Here is a 14,497-nt window from a genome sequence, read left to right as displayed (position 1 = left end):
GAAAAGGGGGAATTCCAGAGTTTGCTTTTAAAGAGGGTGGCACCTTGGGTTATGCGTACGGAGCGAGTTTTTTCGGGTCTGGGCGTTACGGGTGAGCTTGAGCCCTTGTCATCAGCGCCTTGCCGCGGCGGGTTCCCGGTCGGTGCGCCGCGGGAAGGCTGAGGGTTTTCCCGCAGGAGAAGCGCTAGAGGGGAGGAAGGTTCTGGAAGCGGCAGTTGGGGCTGGTGCGCAGACGAGAGAGGAGGCGGAAGCTGCGGTAGCCGTGCATGGCGGGTGGCGAATTCTGGAGTCGCTCGATGTGGCCGTTAGCCGAGCTGCCGTTAATGTGACGCTGGAGGAGGGGGACGCAGGGCTCATGGAGGTCGCTCAGCGCACCGGCCGGCAGTCTCCCTTGCCCTGCGAGGTGCTGAGCGGCCCGGGCGGCGCTGCCAGTAATGGCGGTGCCGAGGGGGAGGGGTAAAATGGCGGCGCCGAGACTCGCTGGTGCATGAGGCTGTGAGGGTCGTTCCGAGGGCGAGAAAACCGCTACGGCTGGGGGGCCGGAGGGGCAGGAGGACAGCTGTAGTGGTCTAGTATCTGCAGGGATAACAAAAACGGCGCTTATAAGCTTTTACTGGTGCCGTGTGTGTAGCTGCAGGCTAGCAGCGGTTTGCTGCACTTGGTTTCTGTTTACCTGGAGGAGTCGGTTGTCATCTTTTTTTTTTTTTATCCTTTTTTTTTTTTCCCTTCCTGTCTGGCCTCAGTGTTCCCAGAAATTTTTCCTTCCCGCCGCATCGCCGTCCCTGGAGGCGACGGCTGCTTCTGGGCGCCATTTTCCCTTTCTAGCTGCGGGGCCCCCTGTGTTCCTGATATCTGCCACATGGCGGAGCCGGCTCAGTAACCGCTTCGCTCCCGGTAACATCAGGCTGCAGGAGCGGGGAAAGGGGGGGAACCAGGCCGTTGGATTGCAGAGTCAGAGCTCTGTAGAATATATAGGGGCTAACGGAGCCCTTGGCGCGGTGTGTGTGGGAGAGAGAGTAGTGTCTTTGTAGTTTTGGACCAGTAAACTCAGGTTTCCTTTTAGCAGGCCTAGCCTAGTTCAGAGATCCCACTCCCTTGTCTCTGTTAGCCGTTTTTGTTACTCAGGCTCTCGACTCCGCAGAAGTGTGTGGTCAGCCTGGAGTATTTGTGCACACATTATTGTTACATGAAGAAGTTTTCCTTGTGCCTATGATGAATTTTCCAGCAAAGGCTATGCATTTTTCAGTTCTTTGAAGTATTGCTTTAGGCTTATGAAGGAGAGCTTAAAATAAGCATTAAAGAAGATTCTATCATGTTCATAAAGATTTCCTCTTGCACTCTGTTCCTGCCACAGAGTGTAGTGTGAAAATCCTGAAAAAGGTTTCTCTTCCAACCTGATCAGTGTGAGTCTAGATGGGGATGAATTCTATGTGTGGGAGGGATGTTTTTACCAAATGAAGATTGAATCAAGATTCGGAGCGGGTCTGGTGCGGTGATAATTTTTATACATTTTACAGCTTCAACATAAAACCTGAGACAAAACTCTTTGGACCCTGGTGGGAGGTTAATGCTAGGCTAACCAGAGGTTCTGAAAACACACATTTAAGACAAATAGTCTTGCTCCATCCATAGGCTGTGAATCTGCTACTGGAACAACATGATTATGATATTTTCACACAGTGAAATGGAAGAACTAGTAGTGAATTTTATATATTGCTGTGTCCTCGTGTGTGTGGTGCCTAGATGTTGTTCTGGGTAGGGCATGTAGTGCGTGACACATAATACGTGGTAGATTACATCTGCAAAGTGTGTTATTATTCTGTTTAATGTTTACTAGTATTGTGTAGTATGTTTGTCCTTTAAAAAAGGCAGTTGGTCAAGCTGATAGATTCTGTTCTTTCCTTGGGTTTTGTAACTGTTTTCAAAGGTAAGCCTAACATTGGAAAAATCCTACCTCCCTACTGAATTTGCTTGTTTCTCTTACTGTTATAAGAATTGGAAATGTGTGTTATTAAATGCGAGACATAGATTATATAGAAAAAAGTGTCTTTTGTGGAGTTATGGAACTGTAGCAAATAGCCCCTAATTTTCAAGCAGCAGAACTGAAGTAATTCGAATGGAGGATTCTTTTGGCAGTATGGTTGCTTAAAACTATTTCTGTGTTAGACTATTAAAATTGTATATGGTATTGTGTAACTTGCAGCATCCTTCCCTTTATTTCTTTTAAGAGATGAAGTGAAAGGAAACTTTGACGTAGCAGGGGTTTGCTGCTTTTAAATTCTTGTGTTTAATTTTGCCTGTCTGTACAAGGAGGAGGAAGTACTAGCTTCCTCCATGTTCCTTAGAAAACAAACTGCTAAATCCAACAAGATGACAAGTGTTTTTAACAGACATTTAAAGTTATTGTTCTAAAATACAGTATTTTTGAGGGGAAAAATATTTTTAATGGCTGACTTCCTGGTGAGACAGCAGTATCTCAAGTTGGTAATAGGATGATGCATTTTTAACAAAAACTAATTCAATACTACGTACAGTAATTGTTTTCCTGTTACATGCATCTAGGTCCAGGACTGCCTTGGGCCAACCTCAGGAAACTCATTGGTCTACCTACAGATTGGCTTAATACTTGTAAAAGCATTTGTGCACTGAACTGCTTTGCTTATTTTCCAAATCTCACAGTTTCATCCAAACACCCAAGCAGATTTCCTTGGTTTTTAAAATTAGTTAACAATATAAAGCTGAAGAGATTGTTGCATTTGAATTCTCTCGTCCCTAGCAGGATAAATCTCTTTGAAACAACATTCTAAAATCTTAAATTTTGTAGAAGGGAATTACTTTTTGGTGCATTTTTTTAGCTGTTTCTGTTTGACATATGAAATTAGTAAGTGTCTAATCTAGCGATGACATTGTGTATAGAAAATTATTATGCCTGCTTAGTATAAAAAGTTGGTATGGAAGCATTTCACAAAGTAGTTAATGTATTTGCCCTGTTTTGTATGGTTTTTTTAAACAATTTACTTGTCATCACAGCAGAAATTTCTGCTGAATAAGCACAGTAAGAGTTTCTCTGAAAGGCAACAGAACAAATTCTTACTGAAAGAGTAGTTTGTGTTAGTGAATATGCAAATATTCATTATTCACATTTTCATTTTAAAGGGAATCGACTTTATTTTGATACTGCTGCTGTTGAGGGTGTAGGTTTACTGCTGATTCCAGTGTTCCAGGATCCCAGATTTCTGTTACAAATATTCTGGGTTTCATTCATTTTAATAATTAATGAGAAAATACAAATCAGCAACCCTATTTAGAACATCTGTAGCTATGTCTTCTTTCATAAGTAGTGCCACCGTATTTGTGTACAACAATTGGAGCAAGAATGATGTTTACAAATAAATGTCACTGGGAACAGAATTGACATGAATGTAATCTAAGAGGTTTTGTTTTTTTTTCATGTTTCTTTGAAGAGCCTCGTCTATAGGCTTGAGAAGACTATTCAGGAAGCATTTGAATGTGGTCCCTCCCTTGTTCTTAGTATTTGGAGAGAGTGATGGGAAGAAGCACATTATAAACGTCTGTATTGTAAAAGTGGACCTATAGAATTACATAAGTTGCTTAATGTCTTGAATAGTGGTAAAACATTAAGAAGAACCCAGCCTAACTTTGCAAAGCGTGTCTTGCTCAAAGTTTTTGACAGTTTAAAAAAATCGTACTTGTGTCTAATAAGGCTGATGCAGAGGGAATATTGTTCATTATATTAATGTAATCCCCTTTTCTTTGGTAGAGGGAAAAGGAGCAGTTCCGCAAACTGTTTATTGGTGGCTTAAGTTTTGAAACAACAGAGGAAAGCTTGAGGAGTTACTACGAGCAATGGGGAAAGCTCACAGACTGTGTGGTAAGTCTGGCACTCAGATGCGCTCAGTGGTAAAAGTGGGAAGCTTCTTCTGGATAGCTTAATGAAAAGATGGCATATTAAAATTTAAGTGTACAGTTGGTTGTACATAATTCAGTCGATTGAAGCTATTCATAAACTTTACCTTGCAAAATGTTGATAGAGTTCGGGAGCGTTCAGTCTGTTTCCTGTAAAATCTCCTGGATTATCTCTATAAACACTCATGTCAGCAGTTTAAAATTAACTTGGGAGTCTTTTGCTGAAGTGCATTAGGAAGTGCTCCCATAGAGTACTGTTAACATTTTTGTGCTTGGCAGCCTTTGGCAGATAGCTGGTATCATGGTAAGCAGCCTCAGTAAAGCTGGAAAAGGAGGTCTTTCTGTGTGATGTTTTCATAGAATGATTTAGGATGGAGAAGACACCCCTTAAGATCATTGAGTCCAACTGTAAACCTAACACCATCAAGTCTGCCATTAAACCATGTCCCCAAGCACCACATCTACTAAGTGCCTCCAGGGACAGTGACTGTTGCAGAAGTTCTTGCACTGAATTTGTTCATGGGAGCAGTAAATAAATATTTCATAACACAAATGTAAAGTCTGGTCTTCGGAAAGTTTAATATATATTGTTTGATTTTTAGAGAAAACGGACATAAGTATAAATGCACATCACTGATACAGCAGCATTTCTGAGTTACGAAATGATCTCTTGTCTTGGAGGATAACAATAGTTTGAATTTCTGTGATGCCAAGCAGTGCCATTCGTAATTTTAATCAGCATACACTGATACTTTATCATAATGGGGTTTGGAAATCAAATCAAGGAAAACATAAGTTTACATGTTTACTCCAAATGTTAGTATTAAGTTTAACATGAGATAGGTAGAAAGAGTTTTAAATGTATATTGTTTTTAGGTAATGAGGGATCCTGCAAGCAAGAGATCAAGGGGGTTTGGTTTTGTAACATTCTCCTCCATGGCTGAAGTTGATGCAGCTATGGCTGCAAGACCTCACACAATTGATGGAAGGGTGGTTGAGCCTAAGAGAGCTGTGGCTAGGGAGGTAAGTATGGCTTTGAAAACAGATACTTTTCATGCTTTGAAAAAGGAATCTCTTGTTTTGGTCAGAGTTGTTTGAAGTGGCTGGGGTTTAAATTCTTTAGGTAAAGGCTGTAGTTGGGACATGATTTCCCATACTTTTGGTCTGTTAAATGATGTTCTTGCATAACATGTATTATTCCAGTGAATTACTAAGTTATTCTGGTTATAGAACCATGTCTGCAAGGGACACAACTGAGGTCTGAAAGTACTGTTAGCAAAAACATGTTGAATGTCTGCAATTAGGCAAATTCCAAACTAACTTCTCTGGAATGGTTATTGTTACTAAACATTGAATTAATATTAACTCCTCTCGATCTCCCCTGACTCCAAGATCTTTTCTGGTACTTCTAAAAGGTATGTAGCTTGAAGTGCCTAAAAATATAGAATGTAGATGGGAAATCTGATTTTTTCCAGTGATCATGTACAAAATAATCTTAGGACTACTGTGGATTTAGCTCCAAGCATATTTGGTTTAACTTCAGGGTTCAAATAAGGTGAGTGCACAGGAATGCAGTGCACTTGTAAGCTTTTCAGCCAGGTTACTGTGGCACAGGGGTGCTTGAGGAGCATTTCTACTTAGTACAGCAGCTTGGATATCATGCTCAAAGTGTAAAAATAACCCATGAATGTGAGGAGTTGTCTTCATATTTTGAATAGGGATTAAATGCATAGCTGTGCATCCTTCAACCTCAGTCCTTCACTGAAGGTTGAAGGACCTTTGCTGTTGATAGGAGTGGAATGTGGGTTTCACTGCTATTGAGGACATAGCCAGAGGAAGGTGTCACATATTTGTTGCAGTTATAAAAATTGTGCTCTAGCTTAAGTTATTTGCAGTTCTTTTGAATAGTTGTTCTTACTTTTCCTCTAAATATTTTAAAGGCTTTTAATACACTTTTATGCATTTCATAATACATCTGTCTGTATCTTTTTCAATACTTCTAAGGCTTTGACGTAAAAGGAGGAGGAAGATCCTCCAAATTAGCCATGTTACTTCCCTCCTAGAAGGTCCCCCAAGTAAGGTTGCAGGGACATGCATTGTAAGAGGGCTATCTCAGTGCTTGAAAAGTCTTAGTTTGTCAGGATTCTATTCCTGAAATCCTGGCAAAATAGTAGTTTGTGAGTTAGTTTTTCTTTGAAGTAATTTAAAGGATTCTTTTAACAGGAATCTGGAAAACCTGGTGCTCATGTTACGGTGAAAAAATTATTTGTTGGTGGTATTAAAGAGGACACTGAAGAGCACCACCTTCGTGATTACTTTGAGGAATATGGGAAAATTGACACTATTGAAATAATTACTGACAGACAGTCTGGTAAAAAGAGAGGGTTTGGATTTGTTACATTTGATGACCATGATCCTGTGGATAAAATAGTATGTAAGTAAGCTTCATTTCACTCTCTCATTTGATAGTGTTAGTCCTTGCAGTCATGGCAATTGAGTAAACTAATGCCATTTATTTATGTGCATTCATATTTGCTACGTTATTTTGGCAAATTGTGTGGGAACACATTTTAAATAGTTGCTGGCTTTGCTTAAAAATTGTAGGATATTTTGGGTTTAATTATATTAATTATAAGTTTGGAAATAAATTTTTTTTTGTAAGCCTGGTATGTTGCCAGATCAGTACTTAAATGCTGATGCTATCTTACTTGATGTGGTTACAGTGCAGAAGTATCACACCATCAATGGCCATAATGCAGAAGTAAGGAAAGCCCTCTCTAGACAGGAAATGCAGGAAGTTCAAAATTCTAGGAGTGGAAGAGGAGGTATGTACTAATGTATGTATTAATGGTTAATGATTTGTGTTCACTTTCTGTGATCTCACCACTTAAAAATGTTAAAACGGTTACAGGCAATTTTGGTTTCGGTGATGCACGTGGTGGAGGTGGCAACTTTGGTCCAGGACCTGGCAGCAATTTCAGAGGTGGAGCTGGTAAGACAGGCATGTTTGTAGTATTTATTTGGGGTTTTTTTTCCTTATTTATACTGCTTTTCTGATTCTGGGTGACTTGGTAAGCTGCTACTGTTTTAATTTATAAACCCCTTCTGTAGTACACAAATTGATGATGTGGTTATTCAGTAAAATGAACTGGTTTGGGTTTTTTTAGGTATTTTATTAGAAGTCAAAATGAACGTAAACTATAATTTTGCTAACCAGTTTAGACATTTCTCCTCTGTAATTCTGTGCAACACTTGATTGACCTTTGCAGCAGAGGGCTATTTCCAAAGTTAAAACTGGACATCTTAAAATGTAGAGCAGTGACTGCATGTGTTACTTCACATGTATTTTTCTAAATTCACATGTATGTGTCCTTGATGACTGAGTAATTTCTGAGATTTGGTTCTTAAGATAATAGGAATTTGAGAATTGACTTCATTACAGGTACATTGAAATACTTTGGGTTTTTTGTCTCCCAACAGATGGATATGGAAGTGGCCGTGGATTTGGTGATGGGTATAATGGATATGGTGGAGGACCTGGAGGTTGGTTTACTTTTTTGTGGTGGTGATTTTTTCTCTCATTCAGAAATGGTTTTATATTTACTTACCATTTGTATAAACTATGTATTAATTGCTAAAGCCATTTTGTTGGCTCAGTTAAACCTTTATATGGTAAATTGTATGGTTATTTATTGGGACAACTATTCCCTTTTATTTGGAGTAGCAGTGTTACTTAAATTTCTTGAAAACTCATAATTTTAATTGAGCCTTTTAAGGCAGTCTGGCTGGTGGATTTTAGTCACAGTATGGTTCGTATGCATATTTAAAAGTAATGGCCATAGAAATTTATATACAAACTCCTACCCTTTTCTTCCCCTGTAGACTTATAAATAGAAAAATATCCTCTGATTCTGTAGAATTTGATTGCCATCATTTGCCACTGAAAAGTTGATTTTAAAGGATTTTATTGTCACAGGTGGCAACTTTGGTGGCAGTCCTGGTTACGGAGGAGGAAGAGGAGGGTATGGTGGAGGAGGACCTGGATATGGCAACCAGGGAGGGGGCTATGGAGGTGGTTATGACAACTATGGAGGAGGTAATTTACTGGCTTGAAATTACTTTAATTAGTGCAAGTAATTTGAGATTTGGTGGGGGTGGTGTAAGGGTTGTTTAAGGAATCTCTTCTTTTTCCAAATAGTATAAAAAAGGACTTTGTTGCATACATTGCTGGAATACCTGTGTGATTTTGTACTTTATTTAAAATTCTAATGCTGGCATAGCATTGTGAGTGTTATACATGTATTAGTTTATCTAGGTATTTCCCTATTTTTGTATTGACAATGCAGGCAATTATGGAAGTGGAAACTATAATGATTTTGGAAATTACAACCAACAACCTTCAAATTACGGTCCAATGAAGAGTGGAAATTTTGGTGGCAGCAGGAACATGGGGGGACCATATGGTGGAGGTATTGTATATGTCTTGACCTGCCTTGGAGCCAGACAGAGTGGGTGGGCTTTAGTTTTTGGGGGAGGTGGAAGGGAAGATATGACAAGGGGCAATTATTTTTATCTAAAAGAGAGATTAAATTAAGATAAGGTATGAGGAAGAAATTCTTTGCTCTGGGGGTGGTGAGGTGCTGAAACGGGTTTCCCAGAGAAGTTGTGGATGTCCCATCCCTGGAAGAAGTGTTCAAGGCCGAGTTGGATTTGAGCAACCCGATGTAGTGAAAGATGTTCCTGCTCATAGTAGGGAGGTTGGAACTAGATGGGCTTGCAACCTAAACCATTCTGTGATTCTAAGATTGGCATGTAAAGCTTGTGAAATGGAAACTGAAACATGAAGCTCTTTCTTGTAACATTTAACATGGAAATAAAGTCGGCTCTCACAGGCTCAAGACAGTAAAGAGCATCAAATGACATTTGACACTGTTTAATCTCCTAAGATGTCATCATGTAGTTCTTAGTGCTGTTCTTGGAAGTTATTTAGAGAGAGGCTGCAAAATGATAAAATCTGGTGTGTATGCTGTCTCTGAAAGTAAGGTGGATGTTAATTTTCGTAGATGAACAAAAGCATTCATAGATTAAAAAACTATACTGATGTAATTGTTCTGTATCTTCTTTGTCTGCCATTACAGGAAACTATGGTCCTGGGGGCAGTGGAGGAAGTGGTGGATATGGAGGGAGGAGCCGTTACTGAGTTTCTGCAAGCATGCCATGGGTAAGTATGTTTTTAAGTATTAAAATTGCAGTGATTCTTGAGAGTAGCTGCAGGAGTTAAAAGCTTTTTAGGCTCATATTATCTTTCCTTTAAAAAATGGTTAGATGAATAATTTCATAACCTATTTTTTTACTCTTTACTTCTGTTGAAACAGGCTTCACTGTATAAATAGGAGAGGATGAGAGCCCAGAGGTAACAGAACAGCTTCAGGTTATCGAAATAACAATGTTAAGGAAACACTTATCTCAGTCATGCATAAATATGCAGTGATATGGCAGAAGACACCAGAGCAGATGCAGAGAGCCATTTTGTGAATGGATTTGGATTATTTAATAACATTACCTTACTGTGGAGGAAGGATTGTAAAAATGCCTTTGAGACAGTTTCTTAGCTTTTTAATTGTTGTTTCTTTCTAGTGGTCTTTGTAAGTGTAGAAGCATTCCTTTGATAATGTTAAATTTGTAAGTTTCAGGTGACATGTGAACCTTTTTTAAGATTTTTCTCAAAGTTTTGAAAAGCTATTAGCCAGGATCATGGTGTAATAAGACATAACGTTTTCCTTTTAAAGATTTAAGTGCGTGTGTAGAGTTAAGAAGCTGTTGTACATTTATGATTTAATAAAATAATTCTAAAGGAAATATTGTGTAATTTTAGATTTTTTTTTAATATTGTAAAATAAGGCAAGGAGTGGGTAGTATAAGGTCCCACAAATAATATAAAGCTATTGTTGTACATGTAAAATTAAATGCTGGTCAGAAAAAGTATGTTGTCTGTAAATGATCAGGTTTAAAATATCTAGATAACTTAAGGGTTATCTCTGCAAGGAGAAACACGTTTTTAGATCTTTTAGATGCTGCTTCTTCAATGGCAAGGAAAGGAAGTATCCCCAGCGAGGTACTCTTCCAGGGACACAGGTCTAGTACAAGAGAACTCTTGAAAACGTCACTAAGTTCAGCCAGTCTTAAAAAGCTGTGCTGTATTTCTGCAAAGCTTTAACTACGGTAGTTGATAAGGATGCCAACGAAGGCTGAGGGTGTAGAGCAAAATAGTTCTAAGCTTCAGTTAAACTTCTTTAGGTAAGATCTTATTTACTTTTCCTTTCTTAATGTTCCAAAACCAAGAAACTAATACTGCTTTACAGTATTCTTTCAGTATAGTGATAATCGTTATGTAGTTTAACATAGCAATGAATTGAGTTAAAAATTACCAATTGAAATTTGTGAATCCTGTTTTCTTGTATTATTAAATTTTTTACAAAGACATTTTTGTTAATTTCAGCTACTTAACGTATTTTTTTCCTACTGGAATCTAGCTATGATATGAACCCTGGACAAGCATAGACTGCTGCCACTGTACACTGCTACAGTTGAACAAATGAGACCTGCAAGTGTCCATTAGTAAAGCTTTGCAAGGGTTCCATCCCTGGTGTTGGTAGTTAAAATGGTAGGTCACAAGTTAATTAAATAATACAACTTTATTTTTGCATCCTGCAACATTTTATTTTTTCTTGGGAGTCTATGCATTATGGTGGTTGCAAGGTAATGCAATGAAGGTAGTTTTGTGCTGTTGAAAATGAACTATGTTGTTACGTGTCTTGTCTACTGTAATCGATTTTTATATAACACGTTTCATCCTCAAGGTTCCCAAGTAACTGTAGACTGTTTACGTGTAAGGAAAAAAATTGCACCACAGAATACATCTGCCTCTGTGAAGGAATGTGTCGTCCATTCTTTTTACAACTGCATAAGCAGTTCTTTAGGAGGGGAAGTGAAAACTTCAAATGAAACTGCAGGTGGTATTTCACAAGTGTATAATGTAATTACATAAATTGGCATTTGGCTAGAATGTTGAGGTTTCCACCATTTTTTATAGTTCTTGCAGCTAATAAACCTTAGTGCCAAATTCAGTCAGCCTTACTCTCACTGTGTTGAATGTTTGCACCTCAAATTAATGAAAATTCACCAAGTGATGAGTTACTCAGAGTAAGGGTGACATACTCCACTAGATTTGGTTTTAAAATCAAATTCAACAAAACCCACCTCCAAAAAAAGGCAACAAAAAAATGCCCCAATTTCAAAGTTTCACTGCCTTTAAAAGGCACTGAAGAATGTGGACTCAGCTAACAAAAGTCCTGTTCCTTTTTGTGTTAGACACATCAGTGAACTGCTTATACTTTTTTTAAATGGCTGAAGTTCCCCTATTGGTAATTTGGTTTAGACATATGTTACAAACATCTTCAGATACACTTTTTTTTTCTTTGGCAGGAAGGTGCCATGCTGCAGGTAACTAATGAAGAAGTGGTCAACCACAGAAACGCTTCAAGAAATAAGAAATTCTGTTTCATCAGAAAATAGTTGTTTTTGCTGCCTTCATTAAAAATCTAGAGGTTAAATGAATACTGATAAAACATCACAATTAGTACAGCTCCCTGTAATGCTGGGTTTTTTAAATTATAGTAATAATGTCTTGTAAACCTTTCAAATAAAATTCAGATTCATTAGGAGAAACAAATCACTAATGTTAAAATAGCAAACATTCTGTGAGTAGAAAGTTTAACTACATATTTTTATAACTTTCATAGCTTTAAAATAAAGTATTTTTTTATACAAAAGTAGTTCTAGTGTAATGCTTGATAAAACTTAGTGTGTGTCTAACATTAAATAATGTTTATGTGCAGCTTTTAGACCCTTTAATGATTTGAAACATTCCATTTTGAGGTGGATTTAAAACAAAGTCAACTTGGCAAGTGTATTCTCTGAACTTGTGTTTCTGGCCATAGGCACCTGTTCTCTGTTGGGAGAAACAGTGCTACAAATCAAAAATGCTCATCTTTTTGCTATTGGACACAATTGCTTTAAAGTAGCTTTTTTGGCTGTGTTTCATATCACTTGATAAAAATATCTCCTCCATTTCTGTTAAAGAAATTAACCACTTAAGTGACAGTTTGTCAAGATGTGATAGGTCATAGCTTTATCCTTTTCACCCATACACAGCTCTTAGCATCAAGAGAGAAAAACTGAATGGAATATAGAGTTCCTGTGGTACCAGAACTGCATTACTGATAGCTGCATCTTCTGAGGGAAAAATCCAACAAAAAACTGACAAAACTATAAACCAGACTAATGAAACTCCTAAGTGTGAGCTTGGGAGAGGTTCACTTTGGGAATGTATTTGACGGAAAGTATCTTCAGTCTGTACGGTTTTAACCTCTTACCTATATACACAGTTTATTCTAAACTCAAAATTCATATCCTTTAGCAGAATCATGTCTTATAACGTTCTTTTATATAATTAAAAATACTATTTAAGGATTCACATTTTTTTGTGTTTCTTAAGTTGAACTTTGAAATACTTGCATAGGTAACGGCTGGGCTACAATGGAAGCAGAAAAAGAAGATGCCCAAAATCTGCTTTACTTTGTTCTTTCCAACAGCATGAGTTGACCAGTTGATACGGAATTTGCCTTCCTTCCTGGAACTTAAATTTAGTTAATGGAAGTTTTTTTTCTTTACAGTTGTGAAGTCCACATTCATTTGACACACAAAAAAAACACTTCAGAGGGGTGTATTTCTCTCTTTCTGTTTGAAATTTTTACAGTATTTCTGTAGTTTTGCAGCAAGGTTTAAAATTTACTTGAAATAAGTATGTTACATTTGCCATAAAGAGGATGTTTTAACTTTATAATCTACTGGTGATGGCGGAAGGGAATGTATTTGGGACAGCAGTATGCAAAAAGTAAGTTATTGGATATCTAAAGTCTTGAAAGCTTGGGGTATTTGAGTGTGAGTTTCTTCTTGCCCTACTGTTGAACTTTCTTTCCTTTCTCAGTATATTCTTAAGAATTAAAGCAAGTGACAATCGCAGTGGTTACTGGTGAATTCAGTGACAGAAGTCATCGTTTTGAGTCAACCCGATACTGAAAGCTAGCAGCAAAAACAGTGTGTGGTTAATTACTGGTCCTCAATTTTAGACTGTGTATACCTTTCTGGTTTCTAAGAAGTTGGTTTTATGTCACACTACAGACTTTATGATTTCAAAGTAAGAGTAACATTGCCAGTCAGTGTGTTTCAGTATACTAAGAACTGAGGATGAGGTTGTCAATCTTAGGCCCAGCTTGTCCCCAACAAACACTTCTGGAAGCAAACTAAGGGAAGAATGTGAAAGACAACATAACTTGTTAGCTGGTATGGGAGAAGTTAAAAAAAAAAAAAACACATCTGAAAAACTATAATGCATGATTTGTGTTTATAAAGTGGTGGTGAGCAGAGGGCAATACTATGGTTTTGGCCACTCGGACTTTGTGTTCTCTGTATTATTTAAAATGAAAGTTGAATTTTACTCCCTTGTGCTTCAGTTGCTGGAAAGTGTTTTAAGAAAATGTGAGAAATTGCTCTTAACATTGTAAAGTAAGCAAGACTTGGACGTCCTATGTGGGGAAGAAGATTACGTTATTTCAGTTTTACAATAATTGTGCAGATCTTGGGGATGAAATCCTATGACTTTTGGGGAAGAAAAACCCTCAGAAATACAGACAGGAATTTTGAAGGACCTGTCAGCTGAGGGTTTTTTTTGTTTCTCAGCCACATTTGTGAAAGGTTGATTTGCTGAGAACATACTGGAACAGAACAGTACATTCCCTGTACCTTTATTGTTTCAGTTTGTTTTCAAATCACAGTGCATTATGCAAGTGGAATCCCATGGTAGTGCTATTTATTTTCTCTTACGGGAGACACCAAGTTCTCGTTTATACATCAATACTGGTAGGAATGCATAGGACTAACATGGAGGGGTGTTTCTGGGTGGTGGTGACGCCTGAAGTCAATACTGTCCCTTTTAACAGTTGGGTTCTTGCTTTGCAGCTAGGCTTGATTTGCATTGCAGCAGAAGTAATTCCATTTAATGTGAGCAAGAACTGATTTATTTATCAATAGTAAAAGGAAACTGCTTAATAAATGGCTGTGTGACAGATTGCTATGGATGTACTAGATCAGCCACATTTGGGGGACCATGAAGTTTACAAACTAGCTTCTGTGACCTGCTGTGCTACTTCATTGTATGAAAAAGGTGACTATGGGCAAATCCCAGAAAATTGCTGTTCCACCTAAGTTCTTGCCAACACATTTCACACACAAACACCCACACACCCCCTTTTGCTGCGTCTTGCTTGGTCTGCTCTGTTCATTTTTCAGGCATTGTTTGGAAGTGGCTGACACATTTAATGGAGTTCTAGTAGCTGTGTAGGGAGGTATCAAGTTACTGTGTTTTTATGAGGTACACTACAGTAATAAGACTTCTGTGGTTAAATGTGTCATCTGGTTTATTTAATAAACAGTTTTTCACTACAACCTG

At 38.0% G+C, this 14,497-nt stretch overlaps 1 protein-coding gene across 12 annotated transcripts in view; it reads left to right on the top strand.

Annotated features, from left to right (window-relative positions):
* The window catches only part of HNRNPA2B1 (heterogeneous nuclear ribonucleoprotein A2/B1), a 16,301-nt gene extending 1,804 nt beyond the window's left edge, over positions 1-14,497 (top strand). For 2 of the 12 annotated variants that reach the window (XM_051611081.1, XM_051611083.1), the window contains exons 2-11: positions 3,782-3,892; positions 4,804-4,950; positions 6,151-6,361; positions 6,651-6,752; positions 6,839-6,928; positions 7,408-7,470; positions 7,904-8,023; positions 8,274-8,396; positions 9,066-9,148; positions 9,303-9,786. In XM_051611081.1, coding sequence (XP_051467041.1) covers positions 3,782-3,892; positions 4,804-4,950; positions 6,151-6,361; positions 6,651-6,752; positions 6,839-6,928; positions 7,408-7,470; positions 7,904-8,023; positions 8,274-8,396; positions 9,066-9,127 — 1,029 coding nt within the window. In that variant the 3' untranslated portion in view covers positions 9,128-9,148; positions 9,303-9,786. Of the gene's footprint in view, positions 1-34; positions 404-3,781; positions 3,893-4,803; positions 4,951-6,150; positions 6,362-6,650; positions 6,753-6,838; positions 6,929-7,407; positions 7,471-7,903; positions 8,024-8,273; positions 8,397-9,065; positions 9,149-9,302; positions 9,787-10,460; positions 12,466-12,976 lie in introns of those variants that run through there. The other 10 variants (XR_007888661.1, XR_007888662.1, XM_051611084.1 and 7 more) reach the window with 10 other exon arrangements.

This window comes from Apus apus, chromosome 2 (genome assembly GCF_020740795.1).
Source record: "Apus apus isolate bApuApu2 chromosome 2, bApuApu2.pri.cur, whole genome shotgun sequence".
In the NCBI taxonomy this organism is placed as follows: Eukaryota; Metazoa; Chordata; class Aves; order Apodiformes; family Apodidae; genus Apus; species Apus apus.
The sequence above is the reverse complement of the archived record's forward strand: the minus strand, read 5'-3'. Positions and strand labels throughout refer to the sequence as shown.